At 44.2% G+C, this 26177-nt stretch overlaps 2 protein-coding genes across 3 annotated transcripts; both read right to left on the bottom strand.

Moving 5' to 3' along the window:
- Positions 1-10016: 10016 nt before the first annotated feature.
- cyp4v2a (cytochrome P450, family 4, subfamily V, member 2a) lies at positions 10017-17674 on the bottom strand. 2 transcript variants are annotated; one of them, XM_084454582.1, is made up of 11 exons: positions 17406-17674; positions 16742-16854; positions 16373-16458; positions 15899-16089; positions 15696-15765; positions 15129-15255; positions 13627-13800; positions 13265-13367; positions 12924-13058; positions 12376-12555; positions 10017-11410 (listed from the first exon to the last, which is right to left on the bottom strand). In XM_084454582.1, the coding sequence occupies exons 1-11, from the start codon at positions 17584-17586 to the stop codon at positions 11226-11228; spliced, it is 1545 nt and encodes a 514-aa protein (XP_084310708.1). In that variant the 5' UTR covers positions 17587-17674; the 3' UTR covers positions 10017-11225. The 2 variants fall into 2 exon arrangements, with proteins under 2 accessions (XP_084310708.1, XP_084310709.1); XM_084454583.1 differs by having other exon boundaries at positions 16742-16819; positions 17406-17585.
- An 839-nt stretch (positions 17675-18513) lies between these two features.
- Positions 18514-23274, bottom strand: tlr3 (toll-like receptor 3; the record flags this gene model as incomplete). Its single annotated transcript, XM_084454498.1, has 4 exons — positions 18514-19541; positions 19898-21744; positions 22405-22605; positions 22816-23274. 4 exons carry the CDS (start codon positions 23272-23274, stop codon positions 19307-19309), a joined length of 2742 nt encoding a protein of 913 aa, XP_084310624.1. The 3' UTR covers positions 18514-19306.
- Positions 23275-26177: the final 2903 nt, after the last annotated feature.

Here is a 26177-nt window from a genome sequence, read left to right as displayed (position 1 = left end):
CAACGCTGGACTGAGTTGAGACTTCAAGGGAAACTGGCATGTCTCCCTGCTGCAGATCACGCCATCTCCCGTGCTGATTAAAAATGCTGCCATAAACGAGAGCATCGTCATCCTGAACTATAAAAGCAAGATTGCAGGTTTCACAAACCAAACTCAATCTTTCCATCTGCCGTCCAAACAGTCATGCTCCTCATTGTACACACCCTGGTCATGAACAAATAGCTGAAACCATGTCCCGCATGATAAACCATGTCCTGCGTGATAAATGGCTTCCTCTTATCGGCCCACGAGTGTCCTCTGGCGGTATTGAGCCATGTGTGCCGAACTGGAGACTCCTAAGGGCCCCGGCTTTGCTTCGGAGCAGCTGTGGTGGTAATGGATCGATGCGTAGCTCACGCGGACGGGGTTTATCTGATGGCTGGCTGTGGTGTTAGCCAATCCAGACCATGTGCGTCGGCCACGGGTGTATTAAGGGGATGAAGGCGAGGGCCTCGGATTTCAAATGCTAGCATATGAGCTCTGTCTTCGGAGCTCTAGCTTAGCTTAATTGATCTGTACTGTATCTTATAAGGATGTGGAGCTGGTGTCATTTTTCAGGACATTTTTCAGGTTTGGATCAGAAGGGATCTGAGCCCAAGTCAGTAGTAGTACGTATGAAGATCAATAATGATTACAAATGCTACTACTATCAATGTATACGTCACGGAGATGGGTTTATCCAACATTTGGGGATTTTCCAGGGACAATCCAGGTGATGTGGATGTTTGTTAGGGGATCTGTGTCCACATCATCTTCCTTGTGAGAAAATGGTTATCATCAACACAGCCACTAAGCCCATACTCCAGACACTAGCACAATATGCTTATTTTGATCAATCTGTACGTCATATGGATCAGTTCGCCTTGAGTTGGCAGTCAGTATTAGGTCAATCCAGATAGTATGGATAGTAGGGGTCATAATATGGCACTCACTTATAGTGTAGTAGGGGGAATTATGGAAAAGTGGTTATGTGGTGGATAGAAGCATTACATTTGATACATATGTCCCTTGGGTGAACCCTTGACATTCTAGAAGGGGTGCCCATAAAATCTTAAACAGGAAGTGAGTTTTAAAGAAAATCTAAATGGCCTCCTAAACAGTTGGCAGCTGACTCAGAAGGTGTCCTCACGTGGTATTGAGCTTGTGACGTGTGTCGTGTGTGCAGAACGAGAAACCCTAACGGCCCCACCATTGCTTCGGAGCAGCTGTGGTGGTAATGGATCGATGCGTAGCTCACATGGACGGGGTTTATCTGATGGCTGGCAGCGGTGTTAGCAGATCCAGACCATGTGTGTCAGCCACGGGTGTATTAAGGGGATGGAGGCAAAGGCCTCGGATTTCAAATGGTAGCCAATACAATAGTTTAGGTTCTGTCTCCGTAGCTCTAGCTTAGCTTAATTGATCTATATCTTATACTCATGTATCATTAGTTATTTTAATCGATATGTATGTCAGATGGATAGGTTCACCTTGAGTTGGCGGTCATTGTTAGGTCGATCCAAATAGTATGAATAGTAGGGGACCAGAATATGACTCATGACTTGCACATAGTCCTCTATGGGAGCAGTGAAGACAAGCATCAGGGGAATGCTTATGTCCAAGCCACACCAAACACATACAAATATTCGGATTGTGATACATTTCACAGTAGAGCATACTGAGACTGGTATCTTATGGTCTCTATGTTTCAGGTTGATGGTAGACCACAAATAGGGCTAGATATCCAAAATAGCACACTACCCTTTTAAGTCTCGGCAGCAATTAGAGATTCAAGATACAGTACATTTTATTGGCCATGTATATGTTTTACACATACACATGTACTAGGAATTTGACTAGGGTAATGGCATACGCTGTTGCAAATGACATAGGACAGAGTGCAGGACAGGACAGTGCAAAGACATGACAAATGCAGTACAAAAATAGTGCAAATACAAAATACAGTGCAATATGCAAAATACAATATATTGTTAAAAAGGGAGGCACAAATGCAATTTACGTAATAAATACAAGACTCTGGTGAGTGTACAGTATGTACAGCGTGCCTGCAGAGTGTAGTGTGATAGATGAGCAATGTTTTATGTATACAGTGTGTGTAATGTTTGTGCCGTTGGGGTATGTGGAACAATCAGAGGTCGTGTGCAAGTGGTTCAAAGGTCGAGTCAGTGGGGGGTAGGGGGCGGGCGTCGTGGGGGGACGCAAGCCTTGTTAATGAGTCTGATGACCGCGGGAAAGATTTTGTAGCGTGTGGTCTCCTGCCAGAGGGGAATGGGTCAAAGAGACGATGTCTGGGATGGGAGGGGTCGTCTGCGATCTTAATGGCCCGTTTTAGGGTCCTGGAGGCATGCAGGTCCTGTAGGGATGGTAGTCTACAGCCGATCATCCTCTCGGTGGAGCGGATGATGCGCTGCAATCTTCCCTTGTCTTTGTCTGTTGCGGCTGAGAACCAGAGGGTGAAGGAGGAGGTGAGGATGGACTCGAGGATGGAGGTGTAGAGACTACCATCATTACCTATGGCATGTTGAATTTATTCAGCTGCCTCAGGAAGTATATCATCTGCTGTGCTTTTTTGGTGAGGGACTTGATGTACAGCTCCCACTTGAGGTCCTGGGAGATGGTGGTGCCCAGGAAGCGGGAGGAGTCAACAGTGGTCAGTGGTCACTGGGGTGTCGTTCAGTGTGATGGGAAGAAGGCTGAGTTTAAAGTAATATACTGTACTGTAGGTTGGGAACGGATGTTGTTGTGTGTGTGTGTGTGTGTGTGTGTGTGTGTGTGTGTGCGCGCGCGCGCGCGTGTGTGTGTGTGTGTGTGTGTGTGCGCGTGTGCGCATGGCGTGTGTGTGTGCATGTGTGTGTGTCCTTGAGTTTTGGCCCCAATTCAAGATAGAAGGCTGGGTGTGTGTGTGTGTGTGTGTGTGTGTGTGTGTGTGTGTGTGTGTGTGTGTGTGTGTGTGTGTGTGTGTGTGTGTGTGTGTGTGTGTGTGTGTGTGTGTGTGCATGTGTTTTAGCTTTACCGGTTCACAATAGTTCATCCTAGTGTTCTATCACAATAGATCTATCTCTCCTGTTATTTCCTGGTGCTGTGTGTCTCTAGTACGTGTCTGCTTGTGAGCACACGATGCGCATACACACAGCCACAGTCCTCTCCTCTGTCTCTCACATGGACCAGCCCTCAGTCACTCAGGCATGCAAGTACACACTCACTTTTCTCTCAATTTCTTTCCAAAATGCACACACATACGCACAGACACGAGGAACATTGCTGCCACACTGTGGCAAGCAATTAGTACATCCCCCTCTTGACTACCAAACTAAACAGCAATCAATCAATCTTCAATATTCTTTATGATTCCACTCTTAATTAGTGCTGTTCTTAATAAGTGCTGTAATATAATGTATCAGCCGTGATACTAAAATAAATCTCAACAAAGACATGCCAGCGAAGACATTTTTGTTTTTGGCCCAAAGTGTGGGAAACGGAAATGGTTTTGGCACCGAGGCAAGGCAACACATTAATAACGCGAATGAAAGTGACTGGCACTAGAAAGAGTTTTTACACCTCTTTTTCTATTCTAGGTTTTTGTTGCTGGACATTTTCCTAGATAAGGGTGTTGTTCCTTGTCTTACTGAACCACCTCACTTAACCGGAGACCAGTTTGTCAGTAATAACCCTTCCCTGTGGAAGTCACCCAAGATTAATATCCCTCCCATCAAAATCAGATGAGGTTTTTTTGGAACAGATCAAAGTGGGTGCCGGGGAGGCATTTTAATTAAATTTGCCCGGGGAACCATTTACATGGCTTTCGTCCCCGGTGCTAAAGCACTCTGTGGTTGGTGTACTCACCAGGAAACGCCTAAAGCCTTAAACAGAATGAAGGGAGGGACAGAGATAGAGAGAGGCAGAGGGAGGGAGGGGGGAGGGAGAGAGGGAAGGAGACTAGGAGAGAGAGGGGGGGGGGCTTTCTATGCAATCAAAAGAAACTCAAATTGACATACCAATTCGGACCTGGGTGAAAATTTTCAAATCAATCATAGAACCAATTGCATTGTACAGAAGTGACATTTGGGGACCAAGAACAAAACAAGACTACAAAAGCTGGGACAAACATCCAATTGAAACCCTGCATGCAGAATTCTGTAAATCCATCCTTCATGTACAAAGAAACACCCCAAATAATGCATGCAGGGGAGAATTAGGCCAATCCCCATTATTATTAAATCTACAAAAACGAGCCATTACATTCTACAGCCATCTAAAAACCAGCAACCCCCAGTCCTACCACTACAAAGCCCCTCAGTGCCAAGAGATGAGTAGTGAAAGGAGTCCCCTCTACCAGCTGGTCCTAGGGCTCACTGCACAGTCCCAAGACATACCTCAGTTCATTTGGCCTAACCAAATTTTAGCAAAACAGAAAGAAATGTATCAATGGTATTGGAAAGAAGTAACAAGTTCTCAAAAATAACTAGAAACATATTTGTCCCTTAACAGACAGTACACAACGGCAGACTACCTGACCAGTGTGACTGATTCTCAACTGAGGAAAACCTTGACCAGATACAGGCTCGGTGGACACAGCCTGGCTGTAGAAACAGGCCGACACAGACCGACCTGGCGACCCAGAGAGGAGCAGGCAGAGGTAGAGACAGAGAAACACTTCCTCTGGAATATGTAGGGGTGGGATGTCTGCCCACCTCCCTTGTTCTCTGTAAAGCGCATTGTGTTGCCTCTGGGTATGAAATGCGCTATACAAATAAAGCTTTGATTGATTGATTGACTTCCTTCTGAATTGCACCAAATATAGAAATGTGAAGGAAAAATACACTTCCCCAAATTTGAAAACACAAATCAATGTAACTTTGAAAAGCTTTGTCCTGACAAAAAAACTCCACTATATTCTTGGGTAAATAAGTGAGTGTGCCATACTAGCTGCTGTTTACATAAGATCCTGTGAAAACAGGAGACAGGAGAACTGACCTATCATTTTCCCTTTCCCCCCTTTATGTAAATAATACCTTTTTATTGTTTTAATTTCCCTGCCCTTATAGGCCTTACTGCAGATTTTATATTATTTTTGTTAATTGTGTCTTTATTGACCTATTCTATGACCTATTGGTCTGTTAAATTGTTTTCTTGTGTCATTATTGAATTGTACAGTATTATCCTTGACGCTTTGGCAATATTCACCAATGTTCAATGTTCACCCGACATTCATGCCAATAAAGCATATTGAATTTAATTTAATTTAATTGAGAGAGACAGCAAGGGAGCCCAAAAGAGAGAGGCAGAGAAAGAGTATTGGAGCAGTCATTAGTCATCAGGCTTCTGGACTCATTTGAAGGGTCGTTAGTCATTACGCACATATGTTACAAATGAAAGGTCTAGATCCTACCCTACTGTACCACCGTGATGTGAGATGAGAGAGAGAACTCATGTCCCAGGCCTATGAGGAGAAAGCCCAGGGAAAAAGGAGAAAGAAGAAGAGTGAGGTGAGAGGAAGAGCAGTAGAAGAAAAAAGAGAGGAGCAAGAGGAAAAAGAGAGCCAGAACAACAGTCTACATTCCCTTTTATACCCAACCATCATCAACTGTCAGAATTCAAACCGCAACTGTCAGAATCAACTGTCAGAGTTCAAACTCAGATGCTGTGAGGATGACCAATCAGACCACACTATGTAATGTTTATGACACTGTTGCAAGGAAAACAATGGCCGCCGGTAGAAACTCATCTTTCGCATATGAGATGGGGGGGGGGGCAGGGATGGGTGGCTCCCAGCCTGCAAAATAAAACATTATCTCACCTCTCTCAACAATCCATCACATCACACCCACAGCCACCAATGTGACCTAATGAGACGTTTAAATTGGACTCCATCTGGGAACAAGACACCCATTAGACTCTACCCCACGATTGATTATCAACACTGTGTTGAGTAATTCAAAGGATTGAACAGAGGCGTAGGAACACACCGTTCATCATCGGCCGTGTCATGTCCACGGCTTCTAGTCGCCCACCCACCTAAATCATCTCCTGGCATTATCAATGGGGTCATTGATAACTGTGTCAGACTGTGATTACTATTCCTATTACTAGGATGACTCCTCGTGACCTTCTTAGGATCTGGTCAGGGAAATTACATATTGCACCTACTACTTGAAAAACAAGATGAAATTAAAGCTGCTTCGCAGCGATGAGGCGGGGCCAGGCAATTTCCGACAAGTTTAGGAGCAATAAGCGAGAGAATAGGACAACAGGAAAGTTGACATTCCAATGTTCATTTTGTACATTCGTATCGTAAAACATTTGTAAAACATTTTGATGCGTTGTAAGCTCGATTTTGATAATTCAACAATGGTCAATGAGTTTGTGAATTACAGTCTGAAGATCCAGTGTAGCAAGTTTGGTGTTAATTGATTGAAAAATGTTGGATGAGATATGTTTATTAATTTTTACAGGTTTTGTTTGCTTTTCTTCATAATTGAACATTAACTTCAGCAGCTGTGTACTCAGTCAGTTGCCAATCAATCGATTTAGTCATTGTAATCCTCGGCGGGGGTTGGGTAGGGTTGCCAACAGCGATGTCTCCGATTCGTGGAGCTTGTGTTGGATTATGGGTAACGTAGTTTTCTCTGTATGAAGTGTTGGTTTCAGAGGACAGAATTAAACATATTTTAAAAAATTCAATTTTTGAGATAAAATTCTAAAAAAAAATCATACTACATCTTGGATATGTGGCTAATGTTGTCACTTTTTATGAGGATGATCAGCCATTGATTTGGCGAGAATAAATAGGAACTATATACAGAACTGTTAACAGTAAAACCTTTTGATGTGCTGTGGGCTCAATTTTTCATATTTCAAAAATCTGTGAGGATCGTTTGGTAAGGACAGTCTGAAGATACAGTAGATCCATTTTGGTGTCAATTGAACTAAAAATGTGGGAGGAGATAGGTTTGATAGGTTTTACAGTTTATGAAGAAATCAGAGTGATGGACTTCAAAATTCCTGCAAGGTCAAAGTGTATGAAAGTTTTGTCTCACTTGGGCCTACATTCACGTGGTGGTTTTACAGTGATAGCACCTATGGCTGATTTGTTAAGATTTTTTTAAGTTTTAAACTTTAGACTGTTGCTGTAGCGCCACCTTCAGGTTTATTGACCTACAATGCAGGTTGAGGACTTTGGGTATACTACTGGAGCTATGTGCAATTCTTGGTGATTTTTTGTCCACGGGAAGTTAGACTTCAGTGGAAGATGGAGAATAATAATAATAATCAAAATTCCTGCAAGGTCAGAGTGTATGAAAGTTTTGTCTCACTTGGGCCTACATTCACGTGGTGGTTTTACTGTGATGGCACCTATGGCTGATTTGTTATGATTTTTTTAAGTTTTAAACTTTAGACTGTTGCTGTAGCGCCACCTTCAGCTTTATTGACCTACAATGCAGGTTGAGGACTTTGGGTTTAGTACTGGAGCTATGTGCACATTTTTGTGATTTTTTGTCCACAGGAAGTTAGACTTCAGTGGAAGATGGAGAATAATAATAATAAGTAAAACATTTTAATGCATTGTAAGCTCAATTTTGATAATTCAATAATCTGGTCAATGAGTTTGTGAATGACAGTTTGAAGATCCAGTGTAGCAACTTGAGTATTAATTGATTGAAAAATGTGGGTTACAGGTTTTGTTAGCTTTTTTTTTTCATAATTGAACATTAACTTCAGCAGCTGTGTACTCAGTCAGTTGCCAATCAATCAATTTAGTCATTGTAATCCTCGGCGGGGGTTGGGTAGGGTTGCCAACAGCGATGTCTCAGATTCGTGGAGCTTGCGTTGGATTGTGGGTAATGTAGTTTTCTCTGTATGAAGTGTTGGTTTCAGAGGACAGAATTAAACATATTTTTAAAAATTCAATTTTTGAGATAAAATTCTGAAAAAAATCATACTACATCTTGGATATGTGGCCAATGTTGTCACTCTTTATGAGGATGATCAGACATTGATTTGGCGAGAATTAATAGGAACTATACAGAACTGTTAATAGTGAAACCTTTTGATGTGCTGTGGGCTCAATTTTTCATATTTCAAAAATCTGTGAGGATCCTTTGGTAAGGACAGTCTGTAGATACAGTATATTAATTTTGGTGTCAATTGAACAAAAAATGTGGGAGGAGATATGTTTGATAGGTTTTACAGTTTATGAAGAAATCAGAGTGATGGACTTCAAAATTCCTGCAAGGTCAAAGTGTATGAAGGTTTTGTCTCACTTGGGACTACATTCACGTGGTGGTTTTACAGTGATAGCACCTATGGCTGATTTGTTATGATTTTTTTAAGTTTTAAACTTTAGACTGTTGCTGTAGCGCCACCTTCAGGTTTATTGACCTACAATGCAGGTTGAGGACTTTGGATATAGTACTGGAGCTATGTGCAAATTTTGGTGATTTTTTGTCCATGGGAAGTTAGACTTCAGTGGAAGGAGAATAATAATAATAATAATAATAATAATATAGGCAAATACAATAGGGTTCCGGCAGCTACGCTGCCTGGCCCCTAAAAATAGTACCTATACCTTACCTACCTACCAGTTGTTTTCCAACAACTGAATAACTTCCTGGTACTAAGTAATGGCTTTGATGTCTTCCAGTCAGGATTTCGACCACACCACAGCACTGAGACTGCTCTAATTAAGGTATTTAATGACATCCATTTAAACACAGATAATGGCCAAATCTCAGCGCTGCGTTCGACATGGTAGACCACAACATACTATTAGGCCGACTGGAAAACTGTCTGGGAATTTCTGGCACAGTGCTGGACTGGTTTGAATCCTACTTAAAGGACAGGAACTATTTTGTGCCTGTAGGCAATTACAAATCTGAGCTGACAAAAATGACCTGTGGAGTTCCCCAAGGCTCCATCCTGGGGCCTATTCTGTTCAACATTTACATGCTCCCACTAACTCAAATTATGGAAAACAACAAAATATGTTACCATAGCTATGCAGACAACACACAAATGTATATCACCATATCACCAGGGGACTATGATCCCATACAAGCGCTGAGTAAGTGCATTCAACAAATCAATGATTGGATGTGCAAGAACTTTCTCCAACTAAACAAAAACTGTCTTTGTTTTTGGAGCCAAAGAAGAACGATTAAAAGTCAGTGCTCAACTTCAATCAGTAATGCTAAAAACCACAAACAAAGCCAGAAATCTTGGTGTAGTCATGGACTCAGACCTGAATTTCAACAGCCACATTAAGTCAATTACAAAGTCGGCCTACTATCACCTGAAGAATATATCAAGGATCAAAGGATTTATGTCCCAGAAGGATTTGGAAAAACTTGCACTTGCAAACATGCATTTATCTTCAGTAGACTCGACTACTGTAACGGCGTCTTTACAGGTCTCTCTAAAATATCGATCAGACAGCTGCAGCTGATTCAGAACGCTGCTGCTCGAGTCGTCACTAAGACTAAGAAAGTGGATCACATCACACCAGTTCTAAGGTCTTTACACTGGCTTCCTGTCTGTCAAAGAATTGACTTTAAAATACTGCTGTTGGTTTACAAAGCACTGAATGGTCTAGGGCCAAAATATATTTCTGGTCTGCTCATACGCTATGAACCATCCAGACCCCTCAGGTCGTCTGGCACAGGTCTGCTTTCTGTCCCTAGAGTTAAAACAAAACATGGAGAATGAAATGTGCTATATAAATAAACTTGCCTTGCTATCTATCTATCTGTCTGTCTGTCTGTCTGTCTGTCTGTCTGTCTATCGATCTGAAAATATACCATTTATAGCACGTAAATGATCATGGTTTCAAAATCAGTACTTTCATTTCACCTGTGCTATTTGAGACAGTCTTTAAACTCGGGGCAACAAAATACTTTTTTTTTGTCCATGTCCTGTAGGCCTAAGCCACACTCCCACAATTTCACACTCCCATGACTCCATGAATCACACACACACAGACACTACAGCATATTGCACCATATGTTTTCGTAGGTCCATTTTTATGGCATATCCGATACATCAAATCATCTCCGCCACATATAATCACAAACAAGAAAACAAAGATAACAACATAAAAGTCATGTAGCAGGAAAAATTCTTACTTGCCGAGCCAGTGGTTTGCAGAAGGGCACTGCGAGAGTAATGGGTCTAGTTGTTTTAGATGACGTACTGTGGAGATGTGTGTTCTGCTAGACTGTTAGTCATTACTTCAGGAATGGTTTACTCACCAGCATCTTTCACGGCTGGGACTGAGCTGGGGTCGACTCCCCGATGATGTCAAAGGAGTAGCAGAAAAGGTGAAAGAGAGAGCCAAACAGAGGGATACATCACACGGTCACACCAGACCAGACATGGACCATGCAAGGTAATGTGTGTGTGTGTGTGTGTGTGTGTGTGTGTGTGTGTGTGTGTGTGTGTGTGTGTGTGTGTGTGTGTGTGTGTGTGCGTGCGTGCGTGCATGTGCTGCATATATGCAGCGTTTGAATTATAGTAGCTGTGTGCTCCTACTTTATGTAGTAGCCTAAAGTGTGTCTAGTGGAAGAGAAAGAAAGAAAGAAAGAAAGAAAGAAAGAAAGAAAGAAAGAAAGAAAGAAAGAAAGAAAGAAAGAAAGAAAGAAAGAAAGAAAGAAAGAAAGAAAGAAAGAAAGAAAGAAAGAAAGAAAGACTTTGTTCTAGCATGCAGAGACCACAGAAGGAGGCGTCAAAAGACAGATGGACGGACAGGCAGATGGACGGACAGGCAGACGGACGGACAGGCAGACGGATGGTGTTTGAAGTGGCCAGCGTGGTTTGCAGGCAGAGAGAGAAAGAGGGTGAGTGAGAGAGTCAAAGAGTTCGAGCATCACAAGGCATAGGCCTACTAGACTGTTAAAAGAGGAGCACAAAAGACTGTTCTATTCTTTGTGATTCTCGGGCCTTTGATGGATTTCTGGGAGGCCATTGAGGACACTGAAGAAACTTCTAGAGTAGAATCACAGTGGCGTTCTGTTCTGCTAATATTGTTCATGTTGACTGGTTATTGTTTTAAATACTATATGAGGTTGAGTACCAAGTACCGTAGCTAGCTTTAACACACTCAGCCTAAATATGACCCAAACTGAATAACAGTACAATAACACTTAATTCTTGGTTGCTGGATGACCAGGCAAGTTGTGTTTCTCAACAGGGAATTAATAATGTGCTGTCTGGGAGGCTGGCGTCGCCTTCTCCAGTTTGATCCAGATGCCTCTCTCAGGACGGAGGATGAGCTCCCCTAGTGGCCGGAGGTCCTCGCGCCTCTGACACGCCTCCACGTTGAAGTTGCGCAGGACGGACGCCAGGACAACCTTCTCCTCCATCACGGCGAATCGCTGACCTGAGGAGTCGGAGTTACAGAAGGAGTTTTGCTACAGGTCAGTGTTAATTTTGACAGCAAATTTAGATTTTGATTTAGTCATACACTGTAGTCTTTTGACTAAAATGCTATTTAGTTTTAGTCTAATTTTAGTCGTCTAGTTTTAGTCTACTTTTAGTTGACTAAATAGCATTAAGATTCTGTGTACGTACAAAATCAGTACATTCGACTAAAATTTAAGTTTAAAGTGTAAGCATTATTTAACTCATATACTCCTGGAGGAAACATCTATTAGACTGATGGACAAAGCTACTGAATTACATTTCTATGCTCTCTCCTTGCCTCCTTGCCCCAAAATCTCAGCATTCTGTTTGAATCACTTCCCATTAAATGTTCATAGTTTTCGTAGACAAAATTAATAGTTAGTGTTAGGCCGTCGTTTAAACTTACAGATTTGGGGCAAGAGTTGGGTTGGTTAGCGTCTCTCAAACTATTAATCTGATATGTTAAACTGTAGCTTGTACAATTATGTGCTTGCAAAGGCTACAGTAACCCTGGGATATACTGGGATAAAGACATGTTGCTGTTGCAGTAAGCCTCACAAGACTTTTATAAGTAGTACTTTAATTATCCTAAAAAGTTTTTGATTTCATTCTCAACTTTTGTTTGCTTTTCAAACCAAGTGTAGAATTCCATACAAATGATTCGCCCTGTTGCCTTTTATCAAGAGAGCGGTCGAAAGTGTAGAGCAACAAAATAAACACGGACTCACACTTTGTCAAGCACTCATGTACACACAACACGCACACACACACACACACACACACACACACACACACAACGCACACATTCACAAACAGATCAATATAAGCCTCAAAACATACACTTTTGTCTGAAACAGCCATTTTCAAAATTACATCCTTCCAAAATGGCTCCCATTATTTATTGAATTGTGCAACACTCGTCTATCATTCTTTTATTCTCACCAATGCAGTTCCGGGGCCCAGCGGAGAAAGGGATGTACGCGTACGGGGGCCTCCCCGCTGAGTTCTCCAGCAGGAAGCGTTCTGGGCGGAATTGCTCCGGGTCTGGGAAGTACCGCGGGTCACGATGGAGGGCATAGGGCATGACCACCGCTTGAGCACCTTTGGGGATCTTGAAACCGTCTGCGCACACACAAGAGGCACATGTCAACCGGGCTGGCGCTGGAAAAGTTTGGTCTGGTCAGGTTTTGTAGCCGGAGAGGGAAAAAACTGAATGCTTTAGTTACTGCACTGCGTGCCTTTGTGGACAACAAAATAAACAAACACGCTTCCTAACTTTTCCCACCCAATGAATTCCCATTTAAAACGATTCACCCTGAAGTTACGTCATCAGACTTGAACACAAATGCCTAAAATCTATGAGTGACGTTGAAAGAAATGAAAACAAATGACTCATGTAGGAGCGCTCTCTCTTTCTCTCTCTCTCTCTGCCTCTCTCACTCTCTCTCTCTAATTTCTCTCTCTCTCTCTCTCTCTCTCTCGTCACTCACTGATGTGGCAGTCTTCACAGATGCTGCGGGCAAACATGGGCACGGAGGGGAAGAGCCGCAGTGACTCCTTGATCACGCACTCCAAATACTTGAGCTTCTTCAGATCCTCTGTGTTGATCGGCCGGTCCGACACACCTTAGCGTGGGGGGATACAAGTTTGGACGTCACACCGATGTATGGACACAAGTTAGTATAAAGACAGAGACTAGGATGTTAGGATGACTGGACGGTTGTTTGGGCACACCTGCTTGGGACAACAATGGATAAAAGCAAAGCGATTGCAGTGATTTTGTTTAAAAAATAAAAAATAAAAGTGTTTGTGAGGATTTGGTGGGAGTTACCGAAAACCTCCCAGAGCTCCTGTTGAACTTTCCTCTGGACCTCGGGATGGGAGCCCAGCAGGTGAATGGCCCAGTTCATAGCGGCGGCTGTAGTGTCGTGACCCTGCCAGAGGGGGGAGACAAAAACACGAGGCACTTCGTCAACTTGTTCCCCCGTATAAAAACGGTGCCTCGGCGACATGACGCGAGCAAACCGTCAGAGGCGGCGCGGAGCCATCGGCTTCTCTCAGATAAACAACCCTGTCGGGTCACAGAGGTCCGTTTGATAACAGCGCTGCATCTCTTTACTTTGAGGAAGAATCTGTAAAACTGGTGAGTCAAATGGTGCCTCGGCAATGTGACGCAAGCAAACTGTCAGAGACCCTGAACATGAAGGTGTCCACTTCCTCCTGGATGTCCTGGTGGGTCAGCTTGTTGCCGTCCTGGTCCGTGGTCTCCAGGAGCAAGTCCAGGAAGGCCAGCCTCTTCCTCGCACCCTGGTTCGATTGGCTGTCCGACTCAGTGGAGGCCATGTACTCCGCCCTCTCGTTTATCACCTGGGGAGGAGAGTTCCAGTCAGTGAAGAGAGATGAACCTCAACACAAAGGACGGTGGGGAAACCACACTATATGGACAAATGTATTGGGAGACCTACACATTACACCTACAGGAGCTTTTATGACACCCCACTTTAAATACAGGGGCATTAATATGGAGTTTGTCCCCCCCTTTGCAGCTATAACTGCTTCCACTCTTCTGGGAAGGCTTTCTACAAGATTTTGAAGTGTGTGTGGGAATTTTTGCTCATTCATCCAGAAGAGCATTTGTGACGTCAGACACTGATGTTTGACAAGAGGGCTTAGCTCGCAATCTCTGTTTTAGTTCATCCCAAAGGTGTTTGATTGGGGAAGGGGCCTAGGCCAACCACAGTAAAACAACCCCAGACCATTATCCTTCCTCCACCAAACTTTACAGTTGGCACCATGCAGTCAGGCAGGTAACGTTCTCCTGGCATTCGACAAACCCAGACTCATCCATCAGACTGCCAGATAAAGAGGCAGAAACACAGAACACGTTTCCACTGCTCCAGAGGTTATTATAGTTAACGAAAACTAACTAAAAAACGAAAACTAGGTGTGAAAAAACATTTTAGTTAACTGAAATAAAAAAAAAAAATAGACTTTACAAAAAAACGATAACTAACTAAAACTGTATTGTGTGTTTACAAAACTAACTAAAATAAACTAAAATTGTAGAGAAAATGTCCTTAGTTTTAGTCTTTTTCATTTCATACATAAGCCTAGTATTTTGGGTGGATATTAAATCTATCCTCCATTATTTCTTTAGCTGTGCCCCTGCGCAGAAGTAATCTGACGTGCGCCAGATGGTTTGTTTTGCACAGAGAGCAAGATGAGCTCTCGAGATCTAGGCACTAGGCTAGCGCAGAAAAAAAAAAAAACTAAAACTAATACTGAAACTAATAAAAACTAAACTAAAACTAAGCATTATCAAAAAATAAAAAATAAACTAAACTAGCAAATCTTCTTTTAAAACTAATTAAAACTAAACTGAAATTGAACACAAAAAGTTAAAACGATATAAAAATAAAAACTAATGAAAAAAGCAAAACTATTATAACCTTGCTCCAGAGTCCAGTGCTTTACACCAGTCCATCCAACACTTGGCATTGCGCTTGGTGATGTAAGGCCTTCTCGTCCAACATCAGTGTCTGACCTCATGAAAGCTCTTCTGGATGAATGGGCAAAGATTCCCCCACACACACTCCTGTAGGTGTAATGTAGGTGTCCCAGTACTTTTATCTATATACTGTAGTGTAACTCCTTTAAGCTTGCGTCCTGTTACGTGACAACGTAAAGTGTCTTACTTTGGACGTGAAGGACTGGAGGACCTTGAGGCTCTTGTTGTGCTCATTGCCCTCCCCAAAGTAGTTATAGATCAAGTCTGGCCAGTACCACGGCATTCTTTGTCTCTTGGAAATTATGTCACTCATTCTACAGCAATAACAGAGAGGTAAAAGAGCAAAGAATGATGGTAAATGTAATGAGTTAATATTCAATGTCTTCAAGAAGGGTATGAGCTTACAGAGAATGCTTAGTTTTTGTTGTCCAAAACCTCCACTTTTTGTCCTTTTTACAATATGAGTTAGAAAGTCATTTGCACATATAAGCCAAGATTAGTCTAAGATAGAAAGATCCTAGACTGAAAAAGATTGTGTTTACTCCAAAGTGAAAAACAACAGCACACACATGCATGCACACGCACGCACACAATACACACACAACTGAGTGTTCCTGTAAATCAACTACACCCAGTAGACGATATCTGTGCAACTGTTTGTACTGATGACACGCTTGATAAACCCAGTTGTTGTTGTGAGAGAGGGGACAGTCCACCAGACCCTGTTCTATGAGGGTCAGAAAGAGAGACTTACTTGTACACGCTGCGGACATATTCTGAGTCACAGTTGCTTTGGGCGTAGATTTTCTTACCCATGGCCGTCTCTGATATAGACAAAAGATAACACACACAACGTGACTTTAGTGGCAGTAGTACTGGGCCAAAAAGACACACACACACACACACACACCCTCCCCGCACACACACACACACTCTCACACACTCCCCCGCCCTGACCGCAGATGATGTCGAGCGCGCAGAGGGTGACGTGACTGAAGCAGTCGAAGGGCCCCCCGCCCGCCCGCTCCTGCAGCCTCGCCACCAGGACCTCCGCCTGCTCGTTCATCACGGCCAGGAACTCCGCCAGGATGGAGAAGTGGAAGGTGGGGGTCAGCATCTTCCGCCGACGACGCCACTTGGTCCCAGTGCTGGTCGGGGGGCGGGGGTTGACACAGAAAGAGCAAGAGAGAGAGGTGTGAAAGAGAATAGGCACATAAGCACCAAAAATTGTGTTATTTTTCAAACGCCAAGTACCCAACCCCTCTGTAACCATGTGTGCGACCTCCGCCGCCCTTAGCTCAAATTGCACAGATTACTCTTCACGTGAAGGAGCCAGTTCAATGGAGAATCTCAGTTTGGCTTAATCCATAGCTAGGAAGAAGGTACAGTACAGTAGACCCCGAGCATTGTTCCATGTCTGCGGACACCGACCTGGTGAGCAGCCCAGTGCCCAGCCACGGGTGGAGGAACTCGTATAGGTAGGCCTTGTCCATGTGGACCGTGTTGGTCAGCAACATCTAGACAGAGCAAAGGCATCGCAACGTCAAACACATGGGCCAAGAAACCTCTGGGCCTTATTGGGTAATGAACCGCATAGCTAGACACTGCAAGAGCAAGATGACCCACTTAATCTTCATTGTGTCCTGGTTGAACAACAGCATGGGGACACTTACTGCACCTCCTGCTATAGCAGTAGGGGGCAGTGTCTACTGACAAGTCTATGTTTATATATTACTGCTTTGCCTGAAGTCAGTCTTTTAGCTCTGTTTTGTAATTGATGACAGCTGGTAGAAAGCCCACCTCAACGGTTTCAGCATGAAACAGCACTATGAACGGCACCGGTCCAACCCAGACTTTCAGTAGTGGAGCATTCTGGAACTGCATACAGAAGTCGATAAGCTGGCTAAAGAATTCTGATGAAATAATAAGGATAATTAAAGGTGCCGTGTGTAATATGTGGCGGCATCTAGAGGTGAGGTTGCAGATTGCAACCAAATTAATACAATTACATGGTGCAAGATGGCATTCTCTGTGGAAAGGACCTGCTCCCTATAGAAATATAAAGGGCTCATTCTAAGGTAATGAGAACACAAAAATAATTTAATGGGATTATACACTAATTAAAACATAGCACATGTGAATATTATTATATTCCATTTCTGCCAAGTCCGTTAATTGTATCCAGTTGGTTGCAATCTGCCGCCAAAAAATTACACAATACACCTTTAAAAAAAAATAATAATAATAACACACAAAAAAAACATTTTGGCACCTGAAAATGTGACTGTTGAGTGATGCATTTTTATAGTATATCGTTGCTCACACTGGACACAAAATACAATTCATATCAATTTCCATGCTTTCAGAAAAGACATTGAGCATTGTTATAAAATGGCTTCAGCAGTATTTAAGTACTGCCCCTGTGTAATCAACATCTCTGATGTGTAATCCTCTCCTCTCTCACCTCCAGCGTTGGCTTTGAACTGCAGCGCATCGCCGACTATGGGAAGCGTGCCTCCGATCCCTGGGATGGGCTTCATCATGTTCCATTTGTGCAGGTAAGCGCTGAGCAGCTTGTAGGTGAGGAGAGCAATGAAGAGGCTAAGCGCTAACAGCCCCAGAATAGAGGCCCCCAGCACAGCCATGTCCAAGCAGTGTTAACAACTCTATCTGAGGTTGAAGAAGGACACACTACAGTAGGTTCAGTATCTGACTGTGCTTTGCTGCAAGGTTTTCTTAGCTTCCCCTTATTCCAGTTGGACTTCAGTCAGTGACCTGTTATCCACTTTTTGGGCCATTCACCTCTGGGCTTCCTGCCAGTGGGTCAGCAAAATAAATTGTAGATGAGGGCCATAAAATCAAAGGTTGGTGTGAATGAAGCAACACACAGCCAATTATTACAACACATCCAATAGGCCCTTTTCACGGCAGCTATTTTGAGATGCCAAAGCAAGGTGTAATGGGCCAGGTGGGCCAGGGCCCTGATATTGTGCATGCTGGCTCACTGGTACACCATGGCTGTGACACACTAAATAGAAAGGGACCATCATTGATTTGATCAGTTACTGTTTACTGTACCTGCTTTGACGTGTCAAAATGGAACTGCTCTCTTTGGCATGGCTCATCAAGGACATTTGAGGAAAAAAGATGTTGAAGTTCTATTACATTAACTGCTATGCATTTAATACATTTGGTGGCTAATGGTTGTCAATAAGACCAAAATTAAAACTGTATTGATCCAATCAGCAATCAATAAGCAATCAGACAGTCAATAAGACCATCATTGTTTTTAAAGACAAGTATTGATTCAACCAGCAGTTCACCAATCTCTGTCATCCTCTCCCTGAGGTGAAGGGGTAGTGCACCCACCTCCTGAATGCCTCAGGGCTTACTTCTGTCCTTCTTAGAGCCCTTCCAGATTCTGGGACTGGCTACAGTTGTGTCCTTGAGCAAGACACTTAAGCCCAACACAAGCTCATAATTGCAAATTGCTTTGGATTTTTTTTAAATGAAAAAAGTAAGATTTTGTTATAAAGTTTCTTGGCTGCCTTTATTTGGGTTACTTTTGAGTTTGGTATTGAAGTCCAGAAACGTGTTACAATTAGAATGATGACAGAAATGCTTAAGACAACTGCATTAAAACTAAGACAAATTGAAAACCAGAAGTACAAACCATACAAATCAAGCAAAAAGACAAAGAGAAACACGGATATATGAGACCTGCAGTTAGAAACATGGATATATAAGACCCGCAGTAAGCTTTCAAAACCACTAGATGTCATAATCATACAAGAAATCAGAAGACTCAACTTTGGACATTATCTAAGAAGTACACCAGCATCTTCTCTTAAACGACCAAATATGAACTGTACTTGCCTAAAATCCCAACAATTCTTTTAAAATAATCTGTATTTTAAATGTTTTTTTATGTACATTTAGTAGTGTTGATCTTTTGGGTATATTTTTCCAATTATGTTTAATCAACCCCTAAAACAATATGAGCTGTGGGCCACATGTATGAAGCAAGTCATGCAGTAAAAACCCTCAGGTAGAAAGGAGTGCACCGAGCATTTGACAGTATGTATAATAGGCTACGAATAGTGATTGATCTGGGTCTGACTTGCCACATATTCTCAGCTACACACACTATGAGCTCAAGCTTTGCCCAGAAAGCGCATTTCTGTAAAATCCCAGCCTGCTGAAAGAAAGCTCCTAACATACTTAACCCGTGAAACGAGAGCCACACAACTGCGCACTCGCTTCCTTCCGCTAAACAGACAAGATCGAGGTAAAGCGGCGTTCCGGGTCGGCGCCACACACCGAAACATCCTTCTGATTCCGGAACTTGTGAAAGTACCGCGGCTGCTACTGCCGCAGCACCGTGTTAGTGGTGCCCAGGGCGATGCGCAGCTTCTGGTGGAAGGCGGGGATCTTCTCCCTCTCCGCGGGCCAGTGGAGCAGGCAGCGCGACCGCAGCATGCCCCTGCGCAGCAGCAGCGAGCGGGACAGCCGGTAGTCCTGCACGTCCTGGAGGAAGATGAGCACCACCGCGTCCCTGCTGTCCTCAATCACCTGGTGGAGGGCGTGGTGGGCTTTGAACCTGGGGGAGGGGAGAGGGGCAGGGAGAAGTGGTGAAGAGAGGGAGACAAAGGGGTTGGTTAAAAGTGGGAGGGATTACTTTGTTCACTGTCATTTTCTTGGCTCACTTGTTATAACACGCATACTGTACGTTCTGAGGCCTGTTTGAAGCACAACACAAGGTAAATACTAAAGGTGTAAAGAAAGTGTTTCATTTCAGGAAATGAGAGCAACTCATGTTGAAGTTGTCATTGTGATGGTATGACTCTTAGGAATTTTCACTTCTGCTCTTTTCTCACATGCTCCAAATAGTCCTTTAATCTCACAGTATACAAAATAAAGGCATTCTGAAAACAGCAGCATATCTGTTGAACTCACTGTCTACACCACGGGTCTTGGAGAAGACTTTCTGTGACGACAAATATGATTTTCCGGGAATTTCTCATGTTCTCTACGATGGACTCGAGCCGTGGGCTGCCTGGTACCGAATCGCGATCCTCCAAGAAAAACGTATACTGCTTGTCCTCCATGGGGAGCAAGCTTCGCTCCACCCAGCATAGGTCCTCCTCGGCATGAATGACATAAGCATCGTATTCATATCCCCTCCCCTCCACAGAGTTGGTGTCACTCAGACCTAAAGTCCGGTTGACCAGGATGTTCCAGTAGAATTGAATCCTCCATCCGTGGAACCGGAACAAAAACGCAGTCGCCATTAGGGTAAGAACCATGGTGCTGCTCAGTACGTAGAGCGCAAAGAACGGCGTCATGTCTTTGCAGGAAAGCGGGTCGAACTGCACGACCGTGCGGTTGAAGTAGAGGGGGGGGGTGTTGCACTTGTACTCCCCGAGACCCGGGACACTAGCGTTGGTCCTATTCAGCCAGGTCACAAACCACAGGACGCTCTCGCATGTGCAGTCGAAAGGGTTCTTGTCCATGACCAGCTCGCTGAGGTCGGCAAGAGCCGGGCCGAACACTTCCTTCCTCACAGAAGTGATCAGGTTCTTCTGAAGACGAAAAACCCGAAGTGACGTCAGATCGTCGAAGACCGAGTCCTCCAGATGGTTCAGGATATTGCCGCTGAGGTTGAGCTCACGAAGGTTGGTCAACCCTCGAAGACCCTCTCTGGGGATCTCGTCCAGTCCGTTGCTTTCCACATCCAGGGCGATCAGGCTGCGCAGCCCCTTGAGAAACAACACCGGCCCGCCCGGGTTGGCGTTCTTCCAAAGTCGGGCCAAGTTGTTGTGCGGGAGTTTCAGAACCTCCAGGTGCTCCAGTCCCTCCAGGAGACCTGCATTGATGTTGGCAATGTTGTTGTTGCTGAGGTCCAGGTGGGTGAGGTTGGACAGGGGTTTAAACGGAGAAGGATTCATATCCAGGGTGCCGTTCATAGCTTTGTTCAGCATCAGGGTCCTGAGCCTGGGTACGCTAACAAAGGACGTGGTGCTTAGTTGGATCCTCTGCAGGTTTTTGGAGAGTGTGAGCTCCTGCAACTGGTCCAGGCCTTGGAACTCTGCCCCTGTTAGGGTTTGGATGATGAAGTTATAGGCGAGCAGGAGGGTGGTGAGGTTCCCAAGGCTGGAGAACGCCCCCGGACCCAGGTGGGAGATGGCTGTGGCCGTCAGGTTGAGGGTCTGAAGAGGGGAAGAGGCGAGAGAAACGAGGGTCCGGTTGCTGATGGTCTTGAGCGACGTGCAACTGGCAAAGCCCAGGTGTAGATAGCGGAGACTGGTCAAACCCGAAAAGGTGTGCTCTTGGATCTCTCGAAACGCTGTGTTCTCCATGATCAGGCTCTCCAGTGCGCCGAGTGGCTGGAAGGCAAAGTTGTAGATGATCGGGGTGGTGGATGCTTTGCCCTTCACCAGTGCCCTCCTCAGGTTGAGGAGTTTAAGGTTGCCCAGCCCCTGGAGAATTTCCTTGGTCAGGTTTTTGAGGTTATTGTGCTCCAGTGACAGATGCTGTAGTTCAGTCAGCCACTTGAAGGAACCCTCCCCAATCTTAGCCATGTTATTGTAGGCCAGATCCAACGAGGTCAGATTGGTCTTCTCTAGGCCCTTGAAGGTCATATTTGTTACGGTAACCAGTCGTGTGTTCTTAAGTGACAGCTTACGAATGGCGCTCCCAGACAGCTCCTCCCACAGTTTGGGTGTGAGCCTAGTGGCGAGATTTATCCCATCCATGGTTAATTCTTCTATGGCTGCAATGGGCTTAAAGCAACCAGGCTCAATCTGTAATGAGAAGATGACGGTAAGGGTGTTTATAATAGCCTCAAGTTGAGGATAAGCTGTCAAAACTTTTTAATGTACAATGTCCTATTTCGTCATGATACATGATGTTGTTACTAAAAGCATGGGAATATACAGCACTGGAAACTAAAATCAGGTGAGAGATATTAAGTACACTGCCTCTAACTTGCAGTGTAAATTTATGGAGTAGTCCAGTAGAATGAAGTAATGGAGTAGTCTGGAATCTAGCTACTGTATGTTATGTTTATTATTATTATTATTTTACTTTATTTAACCAGGTAAAGACTCATCTAATTTTCAAGAGATGAGTCTTTCATATCTATTTATACAGACTGGATGTATGCATGTACAAAATGTATTCTATTCTATACTATACACATACTGTATGTATGGATGTATAGTCCTTCCTTTTTTATGCCTATTGCTACCATGCATATTCTGTATATGATTTCCAGCCTTGCTGTACATACAAATAAAGGGCTAGAAATATAAAATTATATCACTATTTTTAAACTACCTGTTTTTCAGCCTTAAGCATTTGTCAGACTGCCCTGACGGCAGATAGGTGGAAATGAAAACACAATCTGGAAATGAAATACAGTAGGAGTGGACAACAGTTCCCTTTTCTCAGTAACTTCTTACCAATCTCAGAGGAATAAACGACAGGTCGAGGACTCTAAAGGATGAGGACTGGTTGAGGAATGAGAAGTCGTCCTTTTTTAGGGCGGTTAGCCAGGCGTTGTTTGAGAGGATGAGGGTCACCAGCCGGGGGAGCATGGGCTTGGAGCCCAACTTCGCTGACTGCAGGTTGTCGTTGGTGGACACGTTAAGTAGAGTCAGGCTCTAGAAATAGAAAAGTAGATGTTCTAGTAACAACAAAAAAGCACCACAATATTCTTAAACATATGCACGTCCATCAGCCCAGATTTGTAGATTTTTAGATCATTTCTGTGAATATGCGATATCATACTTATCATAATAATATAATAATCATTATGACCCCCACCTTTCGTCTAAACCCTGTCCCTCAACCCCGCCCGTACACAGACCTACCTGTAGAGGGGCGAAGGTGCCCCCCTCGATCTTCAGCCTGTTGCTGCCCAGGTTCAGGTGTGTCAGGTTGCCACAGTGACTCAGGTCGTTCTCCTTCAGCAGGTGCACCTCGTTGTTCTGCACATCCAGCAGCCTGAGCGCGCCCAGGGCCTTACACATGCCCGCCGGGAGCTGTTTGAGGCTGTTGTAGCTCAAGTTCAGGTGCCGGAGGCCGGGGTAAAGGGCTAGAGAGGCCGGGTTCAGGGCCACCATGCGGTTGTGGGACATGTCCAGGCCGGTGATGTTCCTGGGGAGGTCGGTGGGGATCTCCTTGAGACTGAGGTGGCTGCAGTCGGCCTGGTCGCGTCGGACCTCGCAGCCGGTCTTCAGGGAGGCCAGGCGCAGGCCAGGGCGGGCGGCGAGGACACCGAAGCACCAGGTGACCAAGAGGAAGAAGAGGGCTGAATGTGGACGGTTCATAGCTTCGGGTGGATTCTGGTTCAGAGCTGTAATGGAGTTGGGACCGGTGAGTGAGAAACCGAGCCAAACAGCTGTTGTGGTTGGTGAGCAGGATCTGATCTGGTATCATATTACCACATTGAGTCATTCAAGGAAGTGGAGTATTTGTTGATATTCCGTATTGGTTGCTGTTAAGTTTGCATACAGTATGCTTTATAAAAACAAAAAAGATGGTATCCAAACAGTTCACTACAGATGCAATGTGATCCTAACCAGTAACACCATTGACCAAAATCGTTATTATTGTTTTATCTTTATATTTTATACTGATCGCATACGACATGACTGCGCAGACATAAACTGAATACGTTTGTCCTTACCTAGTGATCTCTGTTGTGTTATTACAGCGCCGTGACAAACTCAAGCTCGAGCAAACAGACGCAGCTCCGTAGTCGCGCTGGTGAATGCACCGATGCTGACGTGGTGGTATGATGAGCAAACAGCGTAGACAGTAAAGTCACTCTTCATAAATAGCCTAGTTGCGATACCCTGACCCGTGTCCCTTGCCACTGCCTCCCTGGTCCCCTTTCTTCCGAAAACGAAACTGGCATCAGGACAAGGTTGGTATCATGTGGGCACGGGTGGCCGCTGATAGGCAGTTACACTGGCTAGGTTTAGAAGCGTAGCCTATGAGAGGGCTGTGATTGTATGAGCGCGCCAGACAAAAATAGGCAACAGGAAGGGATACAGGAAGGAAATGTAGTCTGATCATGGATGTATTAGTAGAACATCCATGAGTCTGATTCGATGCCCTTTAAATCCACGATTTTGGTGTTAGACAAATGTTGACACATTTCGCATGCAGTCTATAGAGCAAAGTCGGAACCGCGGTGGGGGCTTGCTTGTCCCATCAAAGATTGGCAGAGCACCTTTTTATATTTAAAATGATGTCCTATCCTAGTGCCCCTCGTGTAATATAGGAATATGCCTACATGAAACGTCTAGATTATTTCATTATAAGCCAAAGTCTCGAATGTTTCTGTCATGTTCTGATAGCCTATCTGGCATTTGAGAGAGATGGCAAGGCAGTGATTGTAGCATGTTGGCGACGGGCGCGGGGTTCGATGCGTGTGTGATTGGGTCATGTGGTGTTGATGTTGATGCAGCCGGACAGACCTGTGAGCTGATAATGTTTTAGGGCCATTGTAAATAGGCCTGCTGTAGGCTATTTCTCAGAAACAGCTTTCTGTGTGAGATCTACAATGTGTAATTCGTATAGCCTGCATTTTGCACTGCATATGGCTAGTGACTACTTGTAAAGTAGCCTACACGTACAGTAAAGGCCTACAGTCCATATCAACTTTTCTCAATGACCCATCGGACCCAAAACTCGGCGTCGTCACTGCTAGGCTACGGCACAATCTATTTTCTTAAATAATAGGCTAAGTCTTTTACCCCAATAAGCCAGTTATGTTAATCATTTCTTTATTTTCCTATTTTATTTTACATTTAACGACACGGGCGCATGTTATAGAAATTAGGATGCCCTCGAGACTTCTGTCACCAACAGTGATTTTCTGAAATGGCCAATGGTGAACACGTCAATTTGTTATTTTGTCCAGGAGATGGCGACAGGTCACAAGAAATAAGTGCCTAAGACCCGTTGCTGAGTCCAAAAGTGGCCTGAGCCTGGCCTGCATCTGCTCAACAATGGAAATTAAATATTTCCATCTCTCACAGCCCTTTTTCTTAATAGAAGTGGGCTAGCCTACTCTAAAGGTACAGTATCAACTAGACAAATTGAAAACCAAATTAAGCGTAATAAATCTACAAATAACCCTAATATTAGCAACTATATCAATCCACTGATGTGAAGCCCTAGGGAAAGCCCCATTAGTCGTATTTGTCAGTCTCATTTCTGCAATGTGGTGTCCACAAAGTCCAGCCGGTCATGGTGTTCTCTCTTACAAACTTTCACATCCTCTCTCACTTGTTTTTGTTTGATCATTCAATCCTGGAGCAGAACACACTTCCTCCTTAGCACAGCACTGTACTGGCTCTTCTTGGCTGTAGGAAATGCAATCTGAGGCCTAGTTTGCAACAACCACTTTCAGGACTGAGTCTAAAAGCGATTTATTGGGGGAGAGGGGAGATATTCCTGTGCTTATCCTAAGTGCTCGATAGAGAGTGGGGCTGCATTTACAGTATGGTGCTCTTTGTCCTCCCTACTCTGACATACATGGCATTTCCTACTGTAGATTTAATCCAACACCTCGTATTTGGGTCCCTGTAGGTCTAGATGGGTTTTTTCTGACCTTTTGACTTGACCAAGAATCAACTCTGGTCCGTATTCATTAGCCATAGCAAAGCATGTCCTTGCAATAGCCCTAATTAACCACGATAACGGCTGCATTCTTTGTTCACTTTATTTAATATGATTGTACACATAGCTACTTTGCTTATGATACAAAAAATGTGCATATAGACTGCCGTTTTCACCCAATTTGGTAGCAAAATTGACCCTGGCATAGTGAGGAGGTTTCATCACGCAACTATACGCCGGCCAGCGATGTGAAGCAGAGAGACAACTCCTGGACTCTCTCAGCTCGAGACCATAATTCCGACGCCAGACAGGGTCAAGAACAGGAAGTGGCCCTCAGTGAGAGGGCGCGTGCGTCTAAGGAGCTATTATACTGTAGACCCAAATTATTATGATTTTAAGTGATGTCAATCTGCTTGTTTTTAGATGAGCGCGATTAAGTCATAGAAAACAATTCTCGTCCAACCGTCTGTCTGCTCTATTCTCCCCACCTCTGTCTTTCTTCTGGCTCAGTCTCTCACCCTCTCACTCACCCTCCCCTCCACCCACCCCTCTCTCCGGACCCACATCTTCCTCTTTGCCCCTCCACCCCTCCCTCCATCCC

This window comes from Borostomias antarcticus (genome assembly GCF_949987555.1).
Source record: "Borostomias antarcticus genome assembly, chromosome: 20".
Lineage (NCBI taxonomy): Eukaryota > Metazoa > Chordata > Actinopteri > Stomiiformes > Stomiidae > Borostomias > Borostomias antarcticus.
This window is presented reverse-complemented; position numbering and strand designations above follow the sequence as displayed.